This window comes from Xiphophorus maculatus, chromosome 2 (genome assembly GCF_002775205.1).
Source record: "Xiphophorus maculatus strain JP 163 A chromosome 2, X_maculatus-5.0-male, whole genome shotgun sequence".
Lineage (NCBI taxonomy): Eukaryota > Metazoa > Chordata > Actinopteri > Cyprinodontiformes > Poeciliidae > Xiphophorus > Xiphophorus maculatus.
Window position 1 is genome coordinate 25,918,769 of NC_036444.1, and position 18,464 is coordinate 25,937,232.

Below are 18,464 nucleotides of genomic sequence, written 5' to 3' on the forward strand. Positions count from 1 at the left end.
AAATGTATTGTAGTGTCATCGTGTGGCCAATTGTAGAACTATTCAGCACCATCATATTGTCACCTTCCTAAAAATAATGGCCCGAGTCTTTTTTTTTTTTTTTGCCAAAAAGTGCCTTTTTTTGTGCATAATTAATCTTTTGGCAAAAACGATTTGATTTTTTGTTTCACTTGGCAAGAAATGGCATAGGCTGTTATTTTAGGAAGGTGACAATATTCCTTTCATGACTGCAGGAGCTTTTGTCGAGCACAGCACACTATACTGATGAAACGTGTCACTCACTGGTATTGTAAAATAAAAATGTTGATTTTAGAGTTGTCATAATTACATGTACAAGAATTACAGAACACCACAGGACGAGCTGAACAGAGTTTATTTCTGATGACAGCGACTACAGCAGAGAAGAGCACAGTTGCTCCATCCAACTCATTTTCTCATTCAGAAAACTACAAAATTGTAGGAAGAACAGAGGCTGGAGGCTCTGTTTAGAAATTCTAATCTCTTCAGTAATAAAGTAACTAATGATCAGTTTGAACTTAGCAAGAATCAGCAACAAAAGATGACTTTTCCGCACGCCTCTGTTGGAAAAACACACAGCGGACCATAATAAATATGACAGATGAATTCAATATCTGAAGTGGAATCTACATGATACTTTGTGTTCATCCAAAATATTGAAGCTTACCGATTTAATGTACAAATAGTTAAACTGAAATGTATTCATACCCCTGGCAGATTTGGGTTTAGTCATCTTTCATTTTGCCCAATATATATTTTTCTCTCGAGTGCATGCGGCAACACTTACAGTGACCTGGTAAGTCTGAGAGAATCAGTGGAGGAAGGGAAAGATGAGGGTGTTGGAAAGGAAACCTTCCAACGCCAAAGCTGCGGAGATTTGTATAAATCATCAAAACACCATGGAAAATATTCAAAAAGCTGTGTAGCAATTAGAAGGATTTGATTGCTGCAATATTTTTTTCCCATTAATTATGGAACAAGATGTAAATCATTTCCAACATGCCACATTTGAAATAAATACTTAACTTTAAAAAAAAAAAAAAAGGTTCATCCTCCAATATTGTTTATGATCATTTGAGAAGTGTCCAACATCTTGGTTAAATAAAAACAACTTTAAATTGAAAAGTTCCAGGAATATGGATTGAATTTTGAAATTATTTGCAGTTACAACTCAGGTGAAATTGAAAAATATAACATGTTTTGACCATTCCCCCCCCAAATTGGAATTATTTCCAGCAGCAAGAGTGAAAAACAGATCGATTCTAAATAAAACTGAGATCTGATTGGTTAGTGATCCTAATCAAAAAGACCTGCTACTGTTTGCTATTATATTTGCTGAGAGTCCAGCTCCACATATGCACAAAGGAAATAGAAATGCTGGCCAACAGACAGACAAACAGTCCAGCACTGCTCCACATCTGCCTTTGGTTTCAGAAAGACACGATGTCACGAGAAAACAATGTTCCAGCATTGTCTTACCATATCTAACACTGCAGCATACACAGCAAGAACACAGTGTTAGTCTTTTACACATTGTTTTGTTTTGGGAATGTCTACAAAATCTATCAATTGAGCCCCACAGCTTTCACAGGTCATGTATGTATGTAGGCCATGTGAAGCACTGCTACATAATCAACTGAAATAATTCATTAAGTAATGTTGTCTAATCTCTAGAGACACTGCAGACACTTTACTCACCTCTGAATGCTGGACACTTGAAACAGACACAGGCATGAACTTTTCTTATTGAAAAAAGACTAACTTAAAGATAATGAATAGTGTAATGTGAGGTTTCAGAAAAGACTGATGGGCCCAGCAACAGCAGTGACTGCAGATGTGCTAAGCTACAACATGCTTCCAGCTTAATTTGTCTCAAAGTGAGGCTGCGTGTCACGTCACCTGAAAGCTCAGAATATCAAACTCTGGACAGACAGATGAGTCTGTCTAGTAAACTCTACTTGCATTGCATTTTATTATTCTAATAAAACAAAACAGAACCAAGGAAATCGTGCTACGAAGGCTACAAATTAACATTTCATGCAAAACCAGTGTTAAGTCTTTATTTAAAAATGTTCTTCTGCAATATTTTAGCATTCCGTCTCGGTCAATTAGAATTCAGAACCAAATATCTGTTTGTAAAAGTGCAGCTAATGCTAACGGTGGTTGATGAGTTGAGAAAGTCTGCGATGGACTGGCAACCCGTCCAGTGTGTTCCCCACCTCTCGCCCCGGTCAACGGGTGAGAGACGGTCACCAGGCCTTCACCCATGACCCCAACAGGGATAAGCGTGTTGGAAGATGGATGGATGCATGGAGTTCAGAAAGTCGCATCTTTGCTCCAAACTAAATTCCTTTAGACAATGTCTAGTCTCCACAGCGTGTACACCTGGGGTTTAATCCCACTTTTACCAAAAGTGGGATTAAGAACAAAGGTTCAAGGACTGAAAACAAAAGGATTCCTAACAATTACTGCTATGAACAATTTCAAAGCCACCATTAAGCTCGAGACCATTTGGAAAATAAAAATATTTGAAGCAATGCTACAGAAACAGACCGCAAAACCTGCATTTTGCATATTCGGTTTAGAACATGTTGTCTACTTCTAGTCATGTGACTTAGGAAGAATGATTGGCTGATGCCTGAGACCCTTCAAACATCTAAAGGGTCATTTTAAATACGTTTAAAGACTTAACAACAGAGTACTATCATGTGCTTCATGGTACACAGTTTTATTAAAATCCTGTTTTGCTTTTTAAACATGGGTCGTAAATTGCTGATTATTCTGCTGCAAAAGTGCTGTGTTGGTAGTAAAGTACGGAGATCAGTGTTCTCTGGAATTAGCCGTTTCCTGACTTTTTATGAGAAACCGCAAAATCTGATGTTTATCAAGCAAGCGTATGCAGGCTCCACAAGCATTTACAGGTTGCAAGCGTCAGTGAGCGATGTAAGAGAGCGTGTTTAAAACAAAGTGGTTTTCTAAGACATGTCTGCTGCTCCTTTAAGCTGCAAGAGAGTGAGAGCAGATAACAGGAAAACTGAGCTGGGTAGAGAAAGTTACTCTGTATCACCGTTTGGAGGTTGTAAGCCCTGTCTGTACGTAACATCCTGGATCTGGAAATGCTGGTAGTTTTTTTTTTTCTTCAAATTTTCAGAATTGGGGTGATTAGAAAGTTGAGAAAATACATTGTTTTAGTAATGCTAGCTATGTTAATGGATAACATATATGATAAAAAAAAAAAGAAAACAAGAATAAAACAGCAACAAGCGCACCACAGCAAGACATATCGAGAACTGACTTTGGATGTAAAAGCACAGGATCGTACAGTGAGAAACAGTGGTCCTTTCTGAATGGTCCTTAAGAAAAAAAACAAGGAAACAAGTCATCTGGTCAGTTATGATGTCTTCTGAATCCTGGTCATCAGTCTGTTATAAGTTATTTGTCAAATGGTCAAAAGGGGAAAATGTGTAGGTAAAAACAAATGTGAGGTTCTACAGGGTTTTTCACCAGATGGCTCTAGGATATTACCAAGAACAGCCCCTTTCTAATTCCACCAGGACTCTGGCAGGTGAACCGCCTGTCCAGTAAAAACGTGGGCTTACATAAGCAATGGAATCCCACTCTGACATCAGTATGGACAAGTGATCCGTTAGAGACCACAGGTATACGAACACTACATCAATATTCTGGTGGGAAATCCCTTTATTCTTTGTTTTTTTTTCCTTTCTTTTCTTCCAAGTAGACAACGTATAAACCAGCACATCATCGCTCCCTTTAAGGCTCTAGAAAAAAACTGCATATCCGTGAGCAGAGGGTGACTCTGAGGCTCAGCTAAAATGAGTATGACTGTATGCTTGTCTGTGAGGTTCAGACATTTTAAGTGAAGACAGGGAGAGATGCCAGGCTCTTCAGTGCATCGACCGGAAGACCAGCCTGACAGGACGGTTCTCTACTCTCTGCTTTTTACAGCGTTTCCGATGCAGGAACAGCTGTTTTCATGACAGCAAATCGCCTGCTGGCTGGTGGAGCTACACATCACAAGGCAGGCGAGTTATTTATTGTACAGTACATTCTCCAAGTTGATTGGTGTTGTCTTGCCTTGTGCACAAAACAGCATTGGTCTGCAGTTCTGATATGATGAAGGCAGATGTTGGCCTGTTTGGTGTTGAACTTTAACCTCGTAATTGATTAAACTGACTGTGTCCGCCAACATAACACAGATAGTCGATCATAGAGATTATTTTAAAGTTTTCTGTGATGAGAGCTCACTCTGTAACTTGCAGGTGACAACTGAGAGAACCAACAGAGGAGCTTGCTAGATGGTTCGTACATTTTCACAATTCCTTTGGACATTAGCGCTCAGAGCTTTTGTTTTATGTGCCTATGTTCGTACATTGACCCGAGAAAAAAATTTACATCTGATGTTTTTCCATAATGCTTTGTTTGTTTCCCCCATCTAGCCTATTAAGTTCAGCTAATATCAGAAGAGAAATTCTAAAGCCTCTCAGCAGCTGGAAACAGCTCCAGTTTCCGAAGACGTCTTGATGGGAATGAGAAAGGTTTATATTACACAGGGGTTGCCGAGGTCCGCAAACACTTGAGGCTCTTCAATCCCTCGTGCAAACAACTTGATTAACCGGCAGTGCACTCTGACGAAAAAAGAAAAAGAAAGCAAACACAGAAGGGAGCTTTTATATTTATGTATGCAGAGTTTTAAGACGTTCGGTTGGGAGAGCAGCTGTACCTGACATCGATGGCCGTGTGGGTCAGGATCTCACCGTCGCAGTTCCAGCTGCTGTTAGTGCGTGTGCATCCACAAGCCGGGTGGTCTCGGCAAATGTGGCCGAAGATCTGCCTTTTGCCGTTCTCAAGCAGGTCCAGTTCCAGGTCTGAGTCGCTCTGGCAGTAGCGCGGGGTGAAGCGGAAACGCACCACCCGGTGGACCTCTACGAAGGCCAGGTCGAACTGAAAGAGGAAGAGAGGAGAAGGACAGCTCGGTGTAGATGATTCAGAAAGAAAGAGAGGGGGGAAAAAATACTGTATTCATTGTTGACATGCACCTGGTCATCTTTGTTGATGTGTCGCAAGAGGTGTCTGAGGAAATTGAAGCGCGAACATTTTCTGACAAGGATGAGGTCAGTGGTACCGTCAGCCAAGTGAGCAGCAGGGGAGAGTCCTTTGGGGCTGCGAGGACAGGCACAGCTCATACTGGCAGCGTTTATAGCTAAGAACTTTCCTCGGATCGTCCTCCACTCTCCGTCATCCGCTGAAACACAAACCCCCACAGAGACACGTGACCTAATGTTGCCAGTGTTCACGTAATATTCTGTATGTTTGATGAAAATGAATCCAGTTAATGCAACTAGGTAAGGTAAGGTAAGGTAAGGTAATTTTATTTATATACATCATTTTCAGCAACAAGACAATTCAAAGTGCTTTACATGAATTACAAAGGAAATACAAACACAACAACAAATCAAAGGAAAGAGCAAAAGAAGATAAACCAGATACTCCTATTCAGGGTTGGTAGATAAGTATAAGTAAGTATTTTCTGGTCTAATTCCTTTTCAGGGTTGGAAGAATGGAAGTCTAAAAAGTAGTTGCTACGGTAGTTTTTCTGGATTCTAAGTTTGTTCTAATCCCTGTTCTGGGTAAGTAAGTAAGTATCCTCTGGACTTCAGGGTTGCTAGATAAGAATAAGCAAGTATTCTCTGGACTTTCTAAGTATACTCTTAAATTTGTAAAAGTAATAAATACTCCACAGTTTCTAAGTAATAATAAAAACTAAATGTTCCTGTTCTGGAAGAATTTCTTTTGGATTCTAAGTTCGTCCTAAGTCCTTTACTGGGTTGCAATAATAAACTACAAAATTATAATAAAGCAATCAGAAAAATTTTATTGTTGCACACTCATGGTTTTATATTGGACTTGGTAAGTAGATGATGGCTCTCAAAATGCGAGTTATCCTTTCAAACCTGACTGGACTGATTCAGGGTTGATTGTTGACTCCTAGTGGCCGTCTGCAGGACTTACCACATTCTGAGTCTTGATTCGTCTTATACTTCTCAGCTCTCTCTGACTGAATCTGCCCATTGTGCTGACAGACTGCACAACTGCAGAGTTAAAAGACACAAAAACTGGATTAATTCACTGCATTACACATTCAAATCCCTTGAGATTATGGAATGCGACCTCTTCACTGTTAATACAGAACTGTTGATCAGTTTCACTGCTGCTTGGTAATCATGTTTTAGCTTAAACCCAACAGTTAGAAATCTACTAGGGCCAACAGGCCACAGAAACTTTTTAAGGTTAAAGATGTTCTTATTCTTATTCAAAATGATCCTCTAGAACCATGACCTGATCAGGCAAACCTGTTAGTCTAATCTAACAGGTTGTGTACAGTTCACCTCTAAACAGGAACTAGTTTACGTATGTGTCCCAAAGTAAGATGCTATTTTTTTCAATTTAATTATTTCAAATTCAATTGTCTTTTTTAAACACAATACGTCCACGTCTGCTAAAAATAGAACCACGGGACAAGACCAAAGGTTTTGTTAATGGTCGCTCTTATCTCATAGGTAAAACTATCTATGCGTTCATGTGGCTTATTCGGGCCACATGACACATCTACACATCTATTTATTTATTAGAAAGTGACAAGTATATACATTTACAGTGTTCATAAAAATGTTTGTGTTTCAAAAATGTCCAGACTGAGACACTCCCGCATTTGCCAGTTTAGTAACTAAAGCGCAAAGTACAATGTACTCACATGCTATAGATTTGTTTCTATTTAACAGTGGGTGCTGTAGTGACCTCTGACATTTGCAAAGGTCACACTGTCTTTAAACATGGCGGATAAGAATTGTAGTCATACAATAAATTGCAGCAGCTGCTGAAATGGCAGCGGCTTCCAAAGAGGACAGTGAAATACCAGACAGTAATGATTCTGAGTAGAAACTTTGAGGTCTACTGTACTTCTGATTTCAGTGTCTTTTATAGTAGCTTCCTACAGAGTGAATTGTAATCGAGTATAGGTATTTATTGCCAAGAAAAATTGTTTGCCATCACATCACTTTGTTGTACGTATTGCAACAAATTTAACAATTTGGGGGGAAAAAACATTAATGTGATTTTTCTGCTCAGAAAAATATAATATCCATTTCATCCACTTTCTGTTCACCCTTTGTCCCTAATGGGGTCAGGAGGTGCTGGTGTCTATCTCCAGCTACGTTCCGGGCGAGAGGCGGGGTCACCCTGGACAGGTTGCCGGTCTGTCGCAGGGCAACACAGAGACATACAGGACACACAACCATGCACACACACACACCTAGGGAGAATTTAGAGAGACCAATTAACCTGACAGTCATGTTTTTGGACTGTGGGAGGAAGCCGGAGAACCCAGAGAGAACCCACGCATGCACAGGGAGAACATGCAAACTCCATGCAGAAAGACCCCGGGCCGGGAATCGAACCCGGCCCGGGGTCTTTCTGCCGAACCAAGGCAACAGTGCTACCACTGTGCAGCCCAAAAAATATAATAAATAATGTCAAATCATTTTGAGCTGTACCATAGAAACAGATTTAAATCCAAAATAATCAAGCTTCCATCTGTCACCCAAAGTCTCTGCTCCAAGATTGACACAAGCACTGGAGACTATGGTCACAACGTTGTCAGACATGGGCAACAACAGCACAATCATTTTTTCAGTGTAATTGTCGCCTTGTGGTTAGCTCCCTGGCTCTGATGCTGTTACCCCAAGAGATGAAGCAGAAGAGATGATGCTCTCAACAACAGACTTAAAGAATATTCTGTAACATCTTGGTGCAATCCTTGAAGAATCTATGCTTCCTCAAGTAGTAAAATCTACTCTGTCCCGTCTTTTCATATAGACGCTTCACTGTTGAATCTTCAGTACAGTCCGTTGTCCAGGTGAACACCGAGGTATTTTTATTCTTTCACCACCTCCACTTCTTCTCCCATGACGCATAAAGGGTTTAATCTAATCCTGTTTCTTCTGAAATCTACAATCATCTCCTCTGTTTTGTTCACATTTAAGATGAGATGATTGTTCCCACAGCATGACACAAAGCCAGCAGCTCTCTGTCCTCAGCCTCTTGTCCATCTCTGATACACCCGATAACTGCAGAGTCATCTGAGTATTTCTGTAGATGGCAGGAGTTCGAGTTGTGGAAGTCTGGAAGTCTGAAGTGAACGTCGTGAAAACGAATGGTGAGAGCACAGTTCCCTGTGGTGCTCCTGTACTGCTAACCACCACACACAGTCCTTCATTCTCACAAACTGTAGTCTGTTTGGTCAGGTAGTCGTTGATCCAGGCTCAAGCAACATCACCCAAAAGGTGCCTCTATTCAAGTAAACACACCTACCTGTGAGTGAAATTACTCAGCTAAGGAAAATGAAAATACTTATTCACAAATCCTTACCTGTGTGTATATATAAAAAAAACCATCTTTCAGATTAATCATCATCAAAAGCTTACTAAAAACCACTTAATTTTTATTAGCTTGTCTGGTCCTAATATCAACAATCCAAATTTGACCACCGTCTGTTTCTCTCTATTGTGGCCCTCTGTGGTGATTTTAACTGTACCCTAGATTCTTACCATGACAGCGCAGCAGGCTGCGACTCTTCTCGTCTCAAAAGCAGACAGCTTACACAACAATTCATGTCTGAACACAGATGCCCAACGATGAGTAATGTCAGTCCAGTAGTCATTATAGTCACCGTGGTTGGTTCTAGAGGTTACGTCCTTATTTCAAACTCACTTGTCTACAGAATTAACAGTTGTACACACAAAAGTATTTTCATACCTGAAATACCCTGTAGTACTTAATTTTTCATACCTGAAAAAGTATTTTCAGGTATGAAAATACTTTTGTGAGTACTACAGGGCAGGACCAAGGGAGATACATCACTGAAAACAATATTAACCAAGCAGAACTGTTCTAAAACTACATTCATACCGTAAACACAATTATAAATATTTCTGTTTTATAATTCTCTCACCCATATCGACATTTGCCTGCATCCCGTGGCGTTCCAATGATGCCTCTGGCAGGCAGGTAGGACACCGTTCCCTCATAGTAATGGTGAGTCAGGAACATTTTCAAACCTGCATCATCCAGAGGTGCAAGTCAAAACGGGAGAAAGAACAAACACAGAACACCGTTTTGTGTTCAAACATGCTCCTACCCGATATGTCGTATCTGGCCGGGCCCATCCATCTTTTCCTCTCGCTGTCAGTTAGCATGTCGCCGTAGAAACCATATCCCAGCAGAGAGACGGAGTATCGCAGGAACATGTTGTGGTGGTGAACTGAACACACATCCATTGGCTGAGAGTCTCCTGAACACACACAGCAGGATTCAATTCAATTAAAGCTGTGATACTACATACATATAAGGCAAACATACAGTACCTTACATTATTTACTGTAGGTTGAAAATTTTCACACGTGTCACTTTAGAAACTGTTACGAGATAGGCAGTCACAGAGAAGTGCAAAACTGTGAGGTGTCGTGATGATTTATTTGGATAAAATAACGAGTTGTTTGTTTCTTGCAGTTTAGTTTTTACGCCATAACAAAAGGAAGTACAACTATTTGATTCAGATGAAAAAAATCAACAGACAAAAAGTCAGTCCCCCAAGTCCAGATGTAATTTAAATTTAGATGTTCCATTTCTGGTCTCAGAGGTTAAAGGAGATTAGAGAACAAGGAGCAACATGAAAAACCAAAAAACAAACACAATAGACAGGTCAGAGAGAAAGTTCTGAAGAAGTTAAAGGAGGCAGAAGTTTTAAAAAAACATTCCAAGCTTTGAACATCTTTGAGCTCTGTTCAGTCCATCATCTGAAAATCAAAAGAAAATGGACCAACCACTTACCTACCAAGACACAGACCTTCAGCTAAACTGACAGACTTGACAAAGAGAGCATTAATCAGACAAGCAGCCAAGAGGCTCATGATAACTCTGTTCCCATCTACTCCTCAAGAAGAAGAATGTGTTGTCAGGACAACGGTTTGATGTGCACTCAACAAATATGACCATTTATAATACATATTTTTTGACATATTTATTGAAACTGTCGCAAACCTGGTTTTAAATATTCTGCTATTAGAGCAGAATAATCCAGTCCAGTTTCGAAAAGTATAGGTGTTGTAGCTTCAGAATAAAACTACAGGAGTAGAACTGAGTGTTCCACCATGTCTGTAGTTCTAAACAGCAGCTCAGAGGGGCAGACAAAATTATATTTTGAGTCTAACTGACACTGTTTTGTGTCAGATAGACTTTTGTTTTAAGTTGAATTTGGCTCGTTTTTTGTTAATTATGTCGCCACAGTTACTCGAAATGCCAACAAAAGTAATAGCTCCCCTCACGGGATCGAGCCGCACGTGTTGATGTATACTGTGAGGGGGCACGCGGCGATACGAGCAGCATCAACGGTGGTAGGAAGCGGCAGTTATTTTGAGGTGTAGAACAACAGGTGCCTGCCATAGCTACGGCAGGCCCCAATAAAAAAATACTTTGAACAGTAAAAACAGCTAACGGGAAAACAAGTCATCTGTCAATAGTCCAGATGAAATATAGCTTAGGTATTACTCAGTTGGTTAAATAAGGATCTTTGATTTTAGTCGCAATCATGATGGAGCACAAGGGGAATTGGTTGGCTTGGTTAGAAGGAGACTTTGAGACTCACCCACAATGATGTGCAGTGCAGAGGTGACTGGGTCATTGGTTCCAATTGTCGCAAAGCAGATACAGTCTGTTGAACCTGAAACAGACAAAACAGTGATGAGACAGCAGCTACAAAACAACAGAGTAGAAAGCTCTACTGAGACTGAGGTGATGGTCACAAGCACTGTTCAGACAGTTAGTCAATGACTGAGTATAAATGGCACAAAAGTTGAACAATATGAAAGTGAGAGAAGAGCATGTGCAGCCATCCGACTGATGGGCTCTACAAATTAGCACAAAAGAAGGAACCCTATGCAAGAAGAGTGACTATACCTGTTGTATGTCCATTATTGAGCAAGAGTTCCCATGTACCAATAGTGAAGAGACCGTGGAAACCTCAGCAGGTGAGTGAAGTACACATATTTCTACTTTAAAGGAAGTGCTGCAATTTAGATTTATCTAAAAAGACATTTGTTAGGATAAAGAGCCCATTAATCCCATAAGTTTGAGAACATTGTCTTGGCCTGGAAGGAGTGAATGTAAGTTGAATGTGAAGTCAAATTGTCTCTAATGGTGCGTTCACACCAAACTCGTTTTGAGCATCGGGCGCATCTGGTTTATATTCAAAGTCCATGTGGAGGCATGTCGTGGGCTCATTGTCTCGTTTCGAGTGCCTACCGTGGCGTGATTTGAACTGTTTGGTGTGTTTCGAGCGTTTGACGCATCAAATGCATCCAACGTTCCACATAGACTGACCAAACGCGTGCTCAGAAAGTGGTGTGAACGCGCCAAAAGTGCACACGCGTCGAACTTGAAGCGTCAGATTCGCGTAACGCGTTTGGTGTGAACGCACCATAAAAGAAGCCTATCAGGCCAGTTCTACAGTCCATCCACTGGCTCCCTGTAGCTCAGAGAATAGACTTTAAAATACTTCTCTTGGTTTATAAATCACTGAATGTCTTAGCACCACAATACATTAAAGATCTGCTGTTTTATCAACCTTCTAGACCGCTCAGATCTTCTGGTTCTGGCTCTCTTCTGCATCCCCACAACCAGAACCAAACATGGAGAAGCATCACTCAGCTTCTATGCATCACATATCTGGAACCAACTTCCTGAAAACTGCAAAAGAGCCGAAACACTGAGTTCCTTTAAATCTAGACTAAAAACCCCTCTGCTTTTGTACCATAATAATGATGGCATTTGGAAAAATGTAATGTTGCGATTATTGATTTTTTATGTTTTGGTTTTTTGTTTTGTTTTTGTTTTTGTGGGCTCTAGTGTCCCTTATATGAAAGTAGGCTGACAGGAAAGGGGGAAGGAGAGGGGGAAGACATGCGGCAAATGTCGTTGGGTCCGGGAGTCGAACCCGTGACGGCTGTGTCGAGGACTCAACACAGCCTCCAAACATGGGTCGCGCTAACCACTACGCCACCACGGCATGCCCAATTTTTTATGTTTTTATGATGTAAAGCACTTTGGACTGCCTTGTTGCTGAAACAAACTTATAACTATCAATCAAATAAACTTGATTGATAGTTATAAGGAGAAATCAGCGTCGACAACTAAGGCATCTCACTAAATGTGTGTTTCTCATCCCAATTGTATGAGATGTTCTAGATATTTCCAATGAAGCTCAGTTACAGAGTAAAGGAGAACTTTACCTGCAGGGATGATTCCAATGCGAAGTGAGCAGGGAGAAAGGTCTTCCTCAGGACAGTTTGGATCTACGCCATTGTCGATTTGTGTCCTCCACACCAGACCATGGATGATCTCACTGAACATGCCGTCTCCTCCCACACACACCACACTGAGATTTGGAAAAGGGGGATAGTGGAAAGTTGGAAAAAATGAAACTGTTGTGTAAGGCTTGTTTGACTACTAATAACTATAAATGACAGTTTAGGGCAATTAATGCTTAAACTAGAAATTTAGACCAATATGACCAGGTCTGGGGACTGCCTGATCTTGAGGAAAATAACAACCAAACAGTTGAGTTGCAGATATCGACTATAAATACTTGCCTGACAAGACTTAGGTTTTAAAACGACAGATGAAGGCATAAGTCCAGAACTGGTGGTCTTTGAACAGCAAGGAGCCACACATGTATGAAATGAATACAAACAGCTTCTCTCTGATGTACAAGAGTTTAATAACAAAAATAATTCAACCTTACAGTTAAATACTTTAATCAACAAACTCACCAAGTTTGTCATACTGGACTAAAATACTGATAAAATAAAAAGAGTGATAAAACCAACAAACTACTAAAAGTAAAAACAGTACAAATTTAATGATAAAAATGAAATGATGCACTGATTTCACAGTTTGGTGAAATCAGCCAGATCCAGAAGATCTGAGCGGTCTAGAAGGTTGATAAAACAGCAGATCTTTAATGTATTGTGGTGCTAAGACATTCAGTGATTTATAAACCAAGAGAAGTATTTTAAAGTCTGTTCTCTGAGCTACAGGGAGCCAGTGGATGGACTGTAGAACTGGCCTGATAGGCTTCTTTTATGGTGCGTTCACACCAAACGCATTACGCGAATCTGACGCTTCAAGTTCGACGCGTGTGCACTTTTGGCGCGTTCACACCACTTTCTGAGCACGCGTTTGGTCAGTCTATGTGGAACGTTGGATGCATTTGATGCGTCAAACGCTCGAAACACACCAAACAGTTCAAATCACGCCGTGGTAGGAGTTTCATCCTTATCTTCTGCGGTTCCTCCTTCAGTTCCAGCAGGGTGGAAACACAATGAGGCTCATATGAATCTGGCCACAGCTGGAAGAGTGTTGAGTTATATCACTCTCACATAGGGACAATGTAAGTTGTCTTTAGCAATGCACTGAATATCAGAATGTGTTTTAAGTCTATTATTTCTATACATGTGTGGAACAAGCTGTTCATATCAACCTTTCCCACAAGTCACCATAAATATGTTGTGTAATAATAAGTCTGATTTGGCTATTAATAACTAAATAATAAGAAAGGGTAACTGTTAATTAATCTAGCAATTTAGATCAAGTTGGGGCACCACTTGATCAACAGGAAAATAATAATGGTGCTTTGTTGAATCAATAGCAGCCCCCTGCAGTTTCAGAACTGCCAACTCACCCGTCAACCTTGCTGAGCTCAGCGTCCGTCTTCAGATGATCCCTTGCATGATTGGCATAGTCAGTGACTATAGCAACATACAGAGAAACATACTCAAACAGAAGTTCATCATGAACTGATGTCAGTCTTAGCGACAGGGTGCAGGACCTACCAATGACATGTGTAGAGATCCCAGCTTGAGCAAACAGTGGCGCCACCTTCTGCTCATAGATGCGTTTGCCCTGACGCTTCCCACCGTATGGGTTGATGTAGACCAGCAAATTTCTGGGTCTGGTGGCTGTAACAACCAAACAATTCTTCGTGTCAACTGTTTTCTCTGTCTGTGTGTGTGTGTGTGTGTGTGTATATAGGTGCCAAGTCATACAGATGCTGGCCAGTTGCTCTCTGATCCTCCTGACCCAGTTCTGGCAGAGTACCCCATCTGGACACGTGAAGGTAACTTCAGCACAGCGCCAGTGGTGCTGACGACACCTCTCCACGTACAACACTGAAATAGAGCAGAAGCCCCAAGTCAATTTTAGTTGCTGATTTTTGCTGGCCAATTGCAAGTTTTTACAATGTTTATTATATAATAATAGAATTATATAACACCATATAATTATCTCATTATATAACTATTATATTCAATAATATAATAATTACTGTTTTGTGTAAGTTGCACTACATATCAGTCAATCAAGTTTATTTGTATAGCACATGTAGAGAGTGAAAAGGAATGGTGAGAGTACAGTTTCCTGTGTTGCTGACCTCCTGGTTAGACACACAGTCCTTCAGTCTCACAAACTGTGGTCTGTTTGTCAGGTAGTCATAAACCCAGGTGATTGTTGAGTCCTCCATCTGTGTCTTCTGGAGCTTCTGACAAAGCAGATGAGGCTGAATTGTGTTGAATGCACTGGAGAAATCAAAGAACATGACCCTCACAGTGCTGCCCGCTTTGTTCACATGATTGTTGAAGCAGGTGGATGATGGCATCATCGACTCCATGGTAACAAGCAAACTGCAGGGGTCTTGATATGCACTTGTCTGCTCATTTAGGTGGGCCAACAGGAGTCTCTCCTGGACGTTTGTGATGTGGGATGTCAGGGCAACAAAGTTTACAGTCGATGATTGATGACTGAACCCGAACGAGGCAGCATGTCTTCCACAACACTGAACCTTCTCTTGAGTCAGGCAAAGATTGAAGAGGTGTTGCAGAATCCCACAGAGCTGCTCTGATAGGACTTCAGGACTCTGGGGCTGACACCATCTGGACCTAAAGCCTTGTTCCGGTTCAGTCTTTCCACTTTCCCCCTCACCTGACTTCTAGATACAGACATGTGGGAGAGGGAGGCAAAGGAAGCAGCAGCATCTCCCGATCTTGTTTAGGACAAGCTTGTGGAAGCAGAAAAGTCCATGTCTGAGGTAGAAGATAAAACAGCTGAGGTTTGACAGGACAGGTGTGAGTCGAAGGAGGGTGGGATGTCTGTTTGGCTGGGTTCAGGTGAGGAGGACGATGAGCTTCCTGAGCTAAATCTAATGTGTCCAGCTCATTTGCTTTGTCCAGACTTCCATCTATCTATATGCCAAGTGGTGGTAAAAACTTCAAAACCACAAGCGTCACGAAAAAAATCAATTCAAGTCGTGTCTCAAAACAAAATACGTCGCCCACATCAAACAAAAGGAAACACACTGAAAGCAAAATCTCCTCAAGCAGAGGAAATCCAACAAGATGCCAAGCTGACATCGTCAAAGGGTGTTTCCCACTCACAAGTTCCCGCTGAAACATTTAAACAAAAGACACAAGAAAATAATGCCCAACAAATGACATATAGGTAAACGTAACCCAACATTCGTGTGCAAACACAAAGTAGGTACAAGTGACAAGCCCCAACTTTGTTACAAGCCGTAACACAAGACAGGGAGACATGGGCTTCAAAAATAAATAAGCACTTTATCAAGTAAAAAATAATAAATATAAACCAAGCAAATGGACAGGCAGCCCCATGAACTGTGCAGGGGCTGTTTCAAGGAGTTGAGCCCAGGTGTGCCGGCCAAGAGCTGCCCAAGAGCCAACCTGAGAGGAGCAACAGCTGGACCATGGAAGAGCCACTGAATGAAAAGCAAAAAGTGGTCATGTTTGAGCATCACTGCTTTTATAGCCAGAGTATGCTGGGTCCTAGTGGATTCTGGCTGTTGTACTTCTGGGGCCTCACAGAAAAAAATAACAAAATAACGGATGATCCCTCCATTTAAAGGGGAGGAGATGCTACAACGCCGTAAAAAGAAATAGAAGGGACAAACAAAACGTTTTCTGAACTCCAAACTAGTTGCTTTACGGTAATGCTGGCTCACGCAATGACTTACCCTCAATAACTTTCCTGCAAAGATCTGCCTCATGATGGGCCAGTTTACCCGTGAAGGTCAGATTACCTGTGAAGGTCAGATTACCTGTGAAGGTCAGATTACCTGTGAAGGTCAGATTACCTGTGAAGGTCAGATTACCTGTGAAGGTCAGATTACCTGTGAAGGCCTGCCTGCAATCCGATCCGTCTCCACCTTTGATCTTCTTCCAGCTGCTGTCATCTTTTCGATCGCTGCCGTTCATCCGTTGTTCCTCTCTGACTGAGATGATCTCTGACACCGGCACAAGGCGATTCACGCCTGCAACAACACACAAACATACGAGGTTTCAAAATCAATAAATGACAAAGGGAAGTTGAGCTAAATATCTTTTAGGTTTTACTGACATTTTTGTTACATGTGCTGTTAAATGTGAGGATGTTTAAAGGAGGCAAAGACACCTTTACAATTAGCTGCTGTCCATACTGAGCAGGAGTTGTAAAAATAACGGCCCAAAACCTTGTAAGGTGCAAACTAGGAAGTCACATCCACAAACTGTCGCTAGGCAACCCCCCCATCATGTCTGTGTTTCCATCCACCAATCAAAAGAGGCTTTCCTATGACGATCCAGCCATTTGGGGATGAAATTCTCTCTCTTGCTCCATTGGCCAAAAGTAAATAACAGCCTCATGTAAATAGAGGGATTATTTGTTTGTAAATGCGCGTGCAACTTGACTGGAGAAGGAGCCGGGCCGGCCTTTAAACTCTCACTGGTTGCCATGGTTACCTTCAATCGTCTTACTCTTTTAACACTGACTAGCATGTTGTGAGCATACTACTGTGTATCACAGCGTGACAAAATAATGTATGCAACCAAACTGACATAAGATGCGTAATAATGACCCATAACCATTAAATGCAGGCGAGTCGATAAATGACGGGAGGAAATTGCCCAAACGTCGGACACAGAAGTGCAAATATATATATATATTATTATTTTTTATTTATTTTTTTGTGTGTGTTTCACCCTAACACTACAGTATAAGTATTTTTCAATAATGTCTTTTTATAACATACTTGGGCATATTTTCAGATTCCCTGTCAATTTTTTTTTAAACATTTTAAATATAAAAACACGCCGTAGCACCCCACTGGTGTTAGCAAGTTTTCTGGGGAAAATCCCTGCCTGGGTTGTCCTTAATGTCATTAATGTGCCATTTTGACGTTTAATGAACGTTGCGTGCAAACGTTCAGTGATGGCTGGCTGGACGTTTGCTGGAAGTTCATGACAACGTTCAGGGGACGTTGGTTGGACGTTTCCAAATCTGTCATATTTGGGGGCAAAACAGCAGCTAAACCATTCACAACACTTGGAAACGCAGTAGGTTTCGTACATGCTGCTGTTGGAGTGTATCGTTCCCGTTTTCTGCCTCCGAGTCCGTCAGCACTTTATGACGGGCTGGACGACAGACGGCTGTGTTATGCAAGCGGATATGCGGCGTGTGTCTATCTATAGTTCCAAATAACTCTGTGCGTCCCAACATGTCTCTGCTTTACCAACAGAGCACCAGAGATTAGCATACAGTCCAGAAAACATGCTACAAGCTCTTACTGGGTCTGAATGGGCGGTACACCGGACTGGAGGCCCGTCTTTTCCATGCCAGCAGTGACCGGCTCAGGCTGACATCGTACGCCACGTTCCTGACGCAGAGTTCGGAGAGCAGAAGCAGCCTGCCAGGCCTCTCCATGGGAGTCTAGCTCGGTCCTTCAGCCGGCTGAAGAAGCAGCAGCAGTCCCTTCCCGATCACCTTCTTCCGATCATTTTGTCCTTTGCGTCTTTTTTGAAATCTCGAAAATATGCTGCTTTTTTTCAGGAGCAGCTACCTGGTTCCGAGAGGCGCATTCCTGCTTGAGATGTTGTTCTTGTTTCTTTCTACTGATAGATAGCGGTTTTCCACCGGATGTGGGAGGAGCTTGGGGTTGCGTTCAAGTGCTCCAAACATTGTAACCCATAAGACTGTTGTTCGCTACACTAAAAACGTAAAAAATTATAAGAGGGCAGCTGAAAAATGTCCTTGGGTCATGAACAATGGACATTAGATGGTCCACCAGCCACAACGGTTGTGGCTGGTGGACCATCTAACTTTTGACTAGTAGAAAATTACTGAATATTTATCATTTAAAGACTGATATTGGTGCCATATAAATGAGTGGAAGTAAACAAGTTTTATCTTTAAAAGTGAGCTCTTTCAGAAATGAAGCTACATCATTTTGCCATCTCTTTAGCTTTTTTTATACACTTGTTTTACACTTT

At 41.4% G+C, this 18,464-nt stretch overlaps 1 protein-coding gene across 2 annotated transcripts; it reads right to left on the reverse strand.

The window, feature by feature from the left end:
• Positions 1 to 355: 355 nt before the first annotated feature.
• LOC102236610 (ceramide kinase-like) lies at positions 356 to 18,153 on the reverse strand. 2 transcript variants are annotated; one of them, XM_023351343.1, is made up of 14 exons: positions 17,763 to 18,153; positions 16,331 to 16,471; positions 16,175 to 16,240; positions 14,196 to 14,318; positions 13,983 to 14,108; positions 13,832 to 13,898; positions 12,381 to 12,526; positions 10,739 to 10,813; positions 9,233 to 9,385; positions 9,047 to 9,152; positions 6,049 to 6,128; positions 5,076 to 5,281; positions 4,760 to 4,980; positions 356 to 4,664 (listed from the first exon to the last, which is right to left on the reverse strand). In XM_023351343.1, the coding sequence occupies exons 1-14, from the start codon at positions 17,896 to 17,898 to the stop codon at positions 4,577 to 4,579; spliced, it is 1,734 nt and encodes a 577-aa protein (XP_023207111.1). In that variant the 5' UTR covers positions 17,899 to 18,153; the 3' UTR covers positions 356 to 4,576. The 2 variants fall into 2 exon arrangements, with proteins under 2 accessions (XP_023207111.1, XP_023207119.1); XM_023351351.1 differs by lacking the exon at positions 16,175 to 16,240 and having other exon boundaries at positions 17,763 to 18,148.
• Positions 18,154 to 18,464: the final 311 nt, after the last annotated feature.

Coding starts and splice junctions, on each gene's coding strand:
- LOC102236610 (XM_023351343.1), bottom strand. CDS start 17,898: ATGGAGAGGCCTGGCAGGCTGCTTCTGCTCTCCGAACTCTGCGTCAGG. Junction 13,899..13,982: donor GATCTCTACACATGTCATTG/GTAGGTCCTGCA, acceptor ATGTTGCTATAG/TCACTGACTATGCCAATCAT. Junction 12,527..13,831: donor GAGCTCAGCAAGGTTGACGG/GTGAGTTGGCAG, acceptor TCCAAATCTCAG/TGTGGTGTGTGTGGGAGGAG.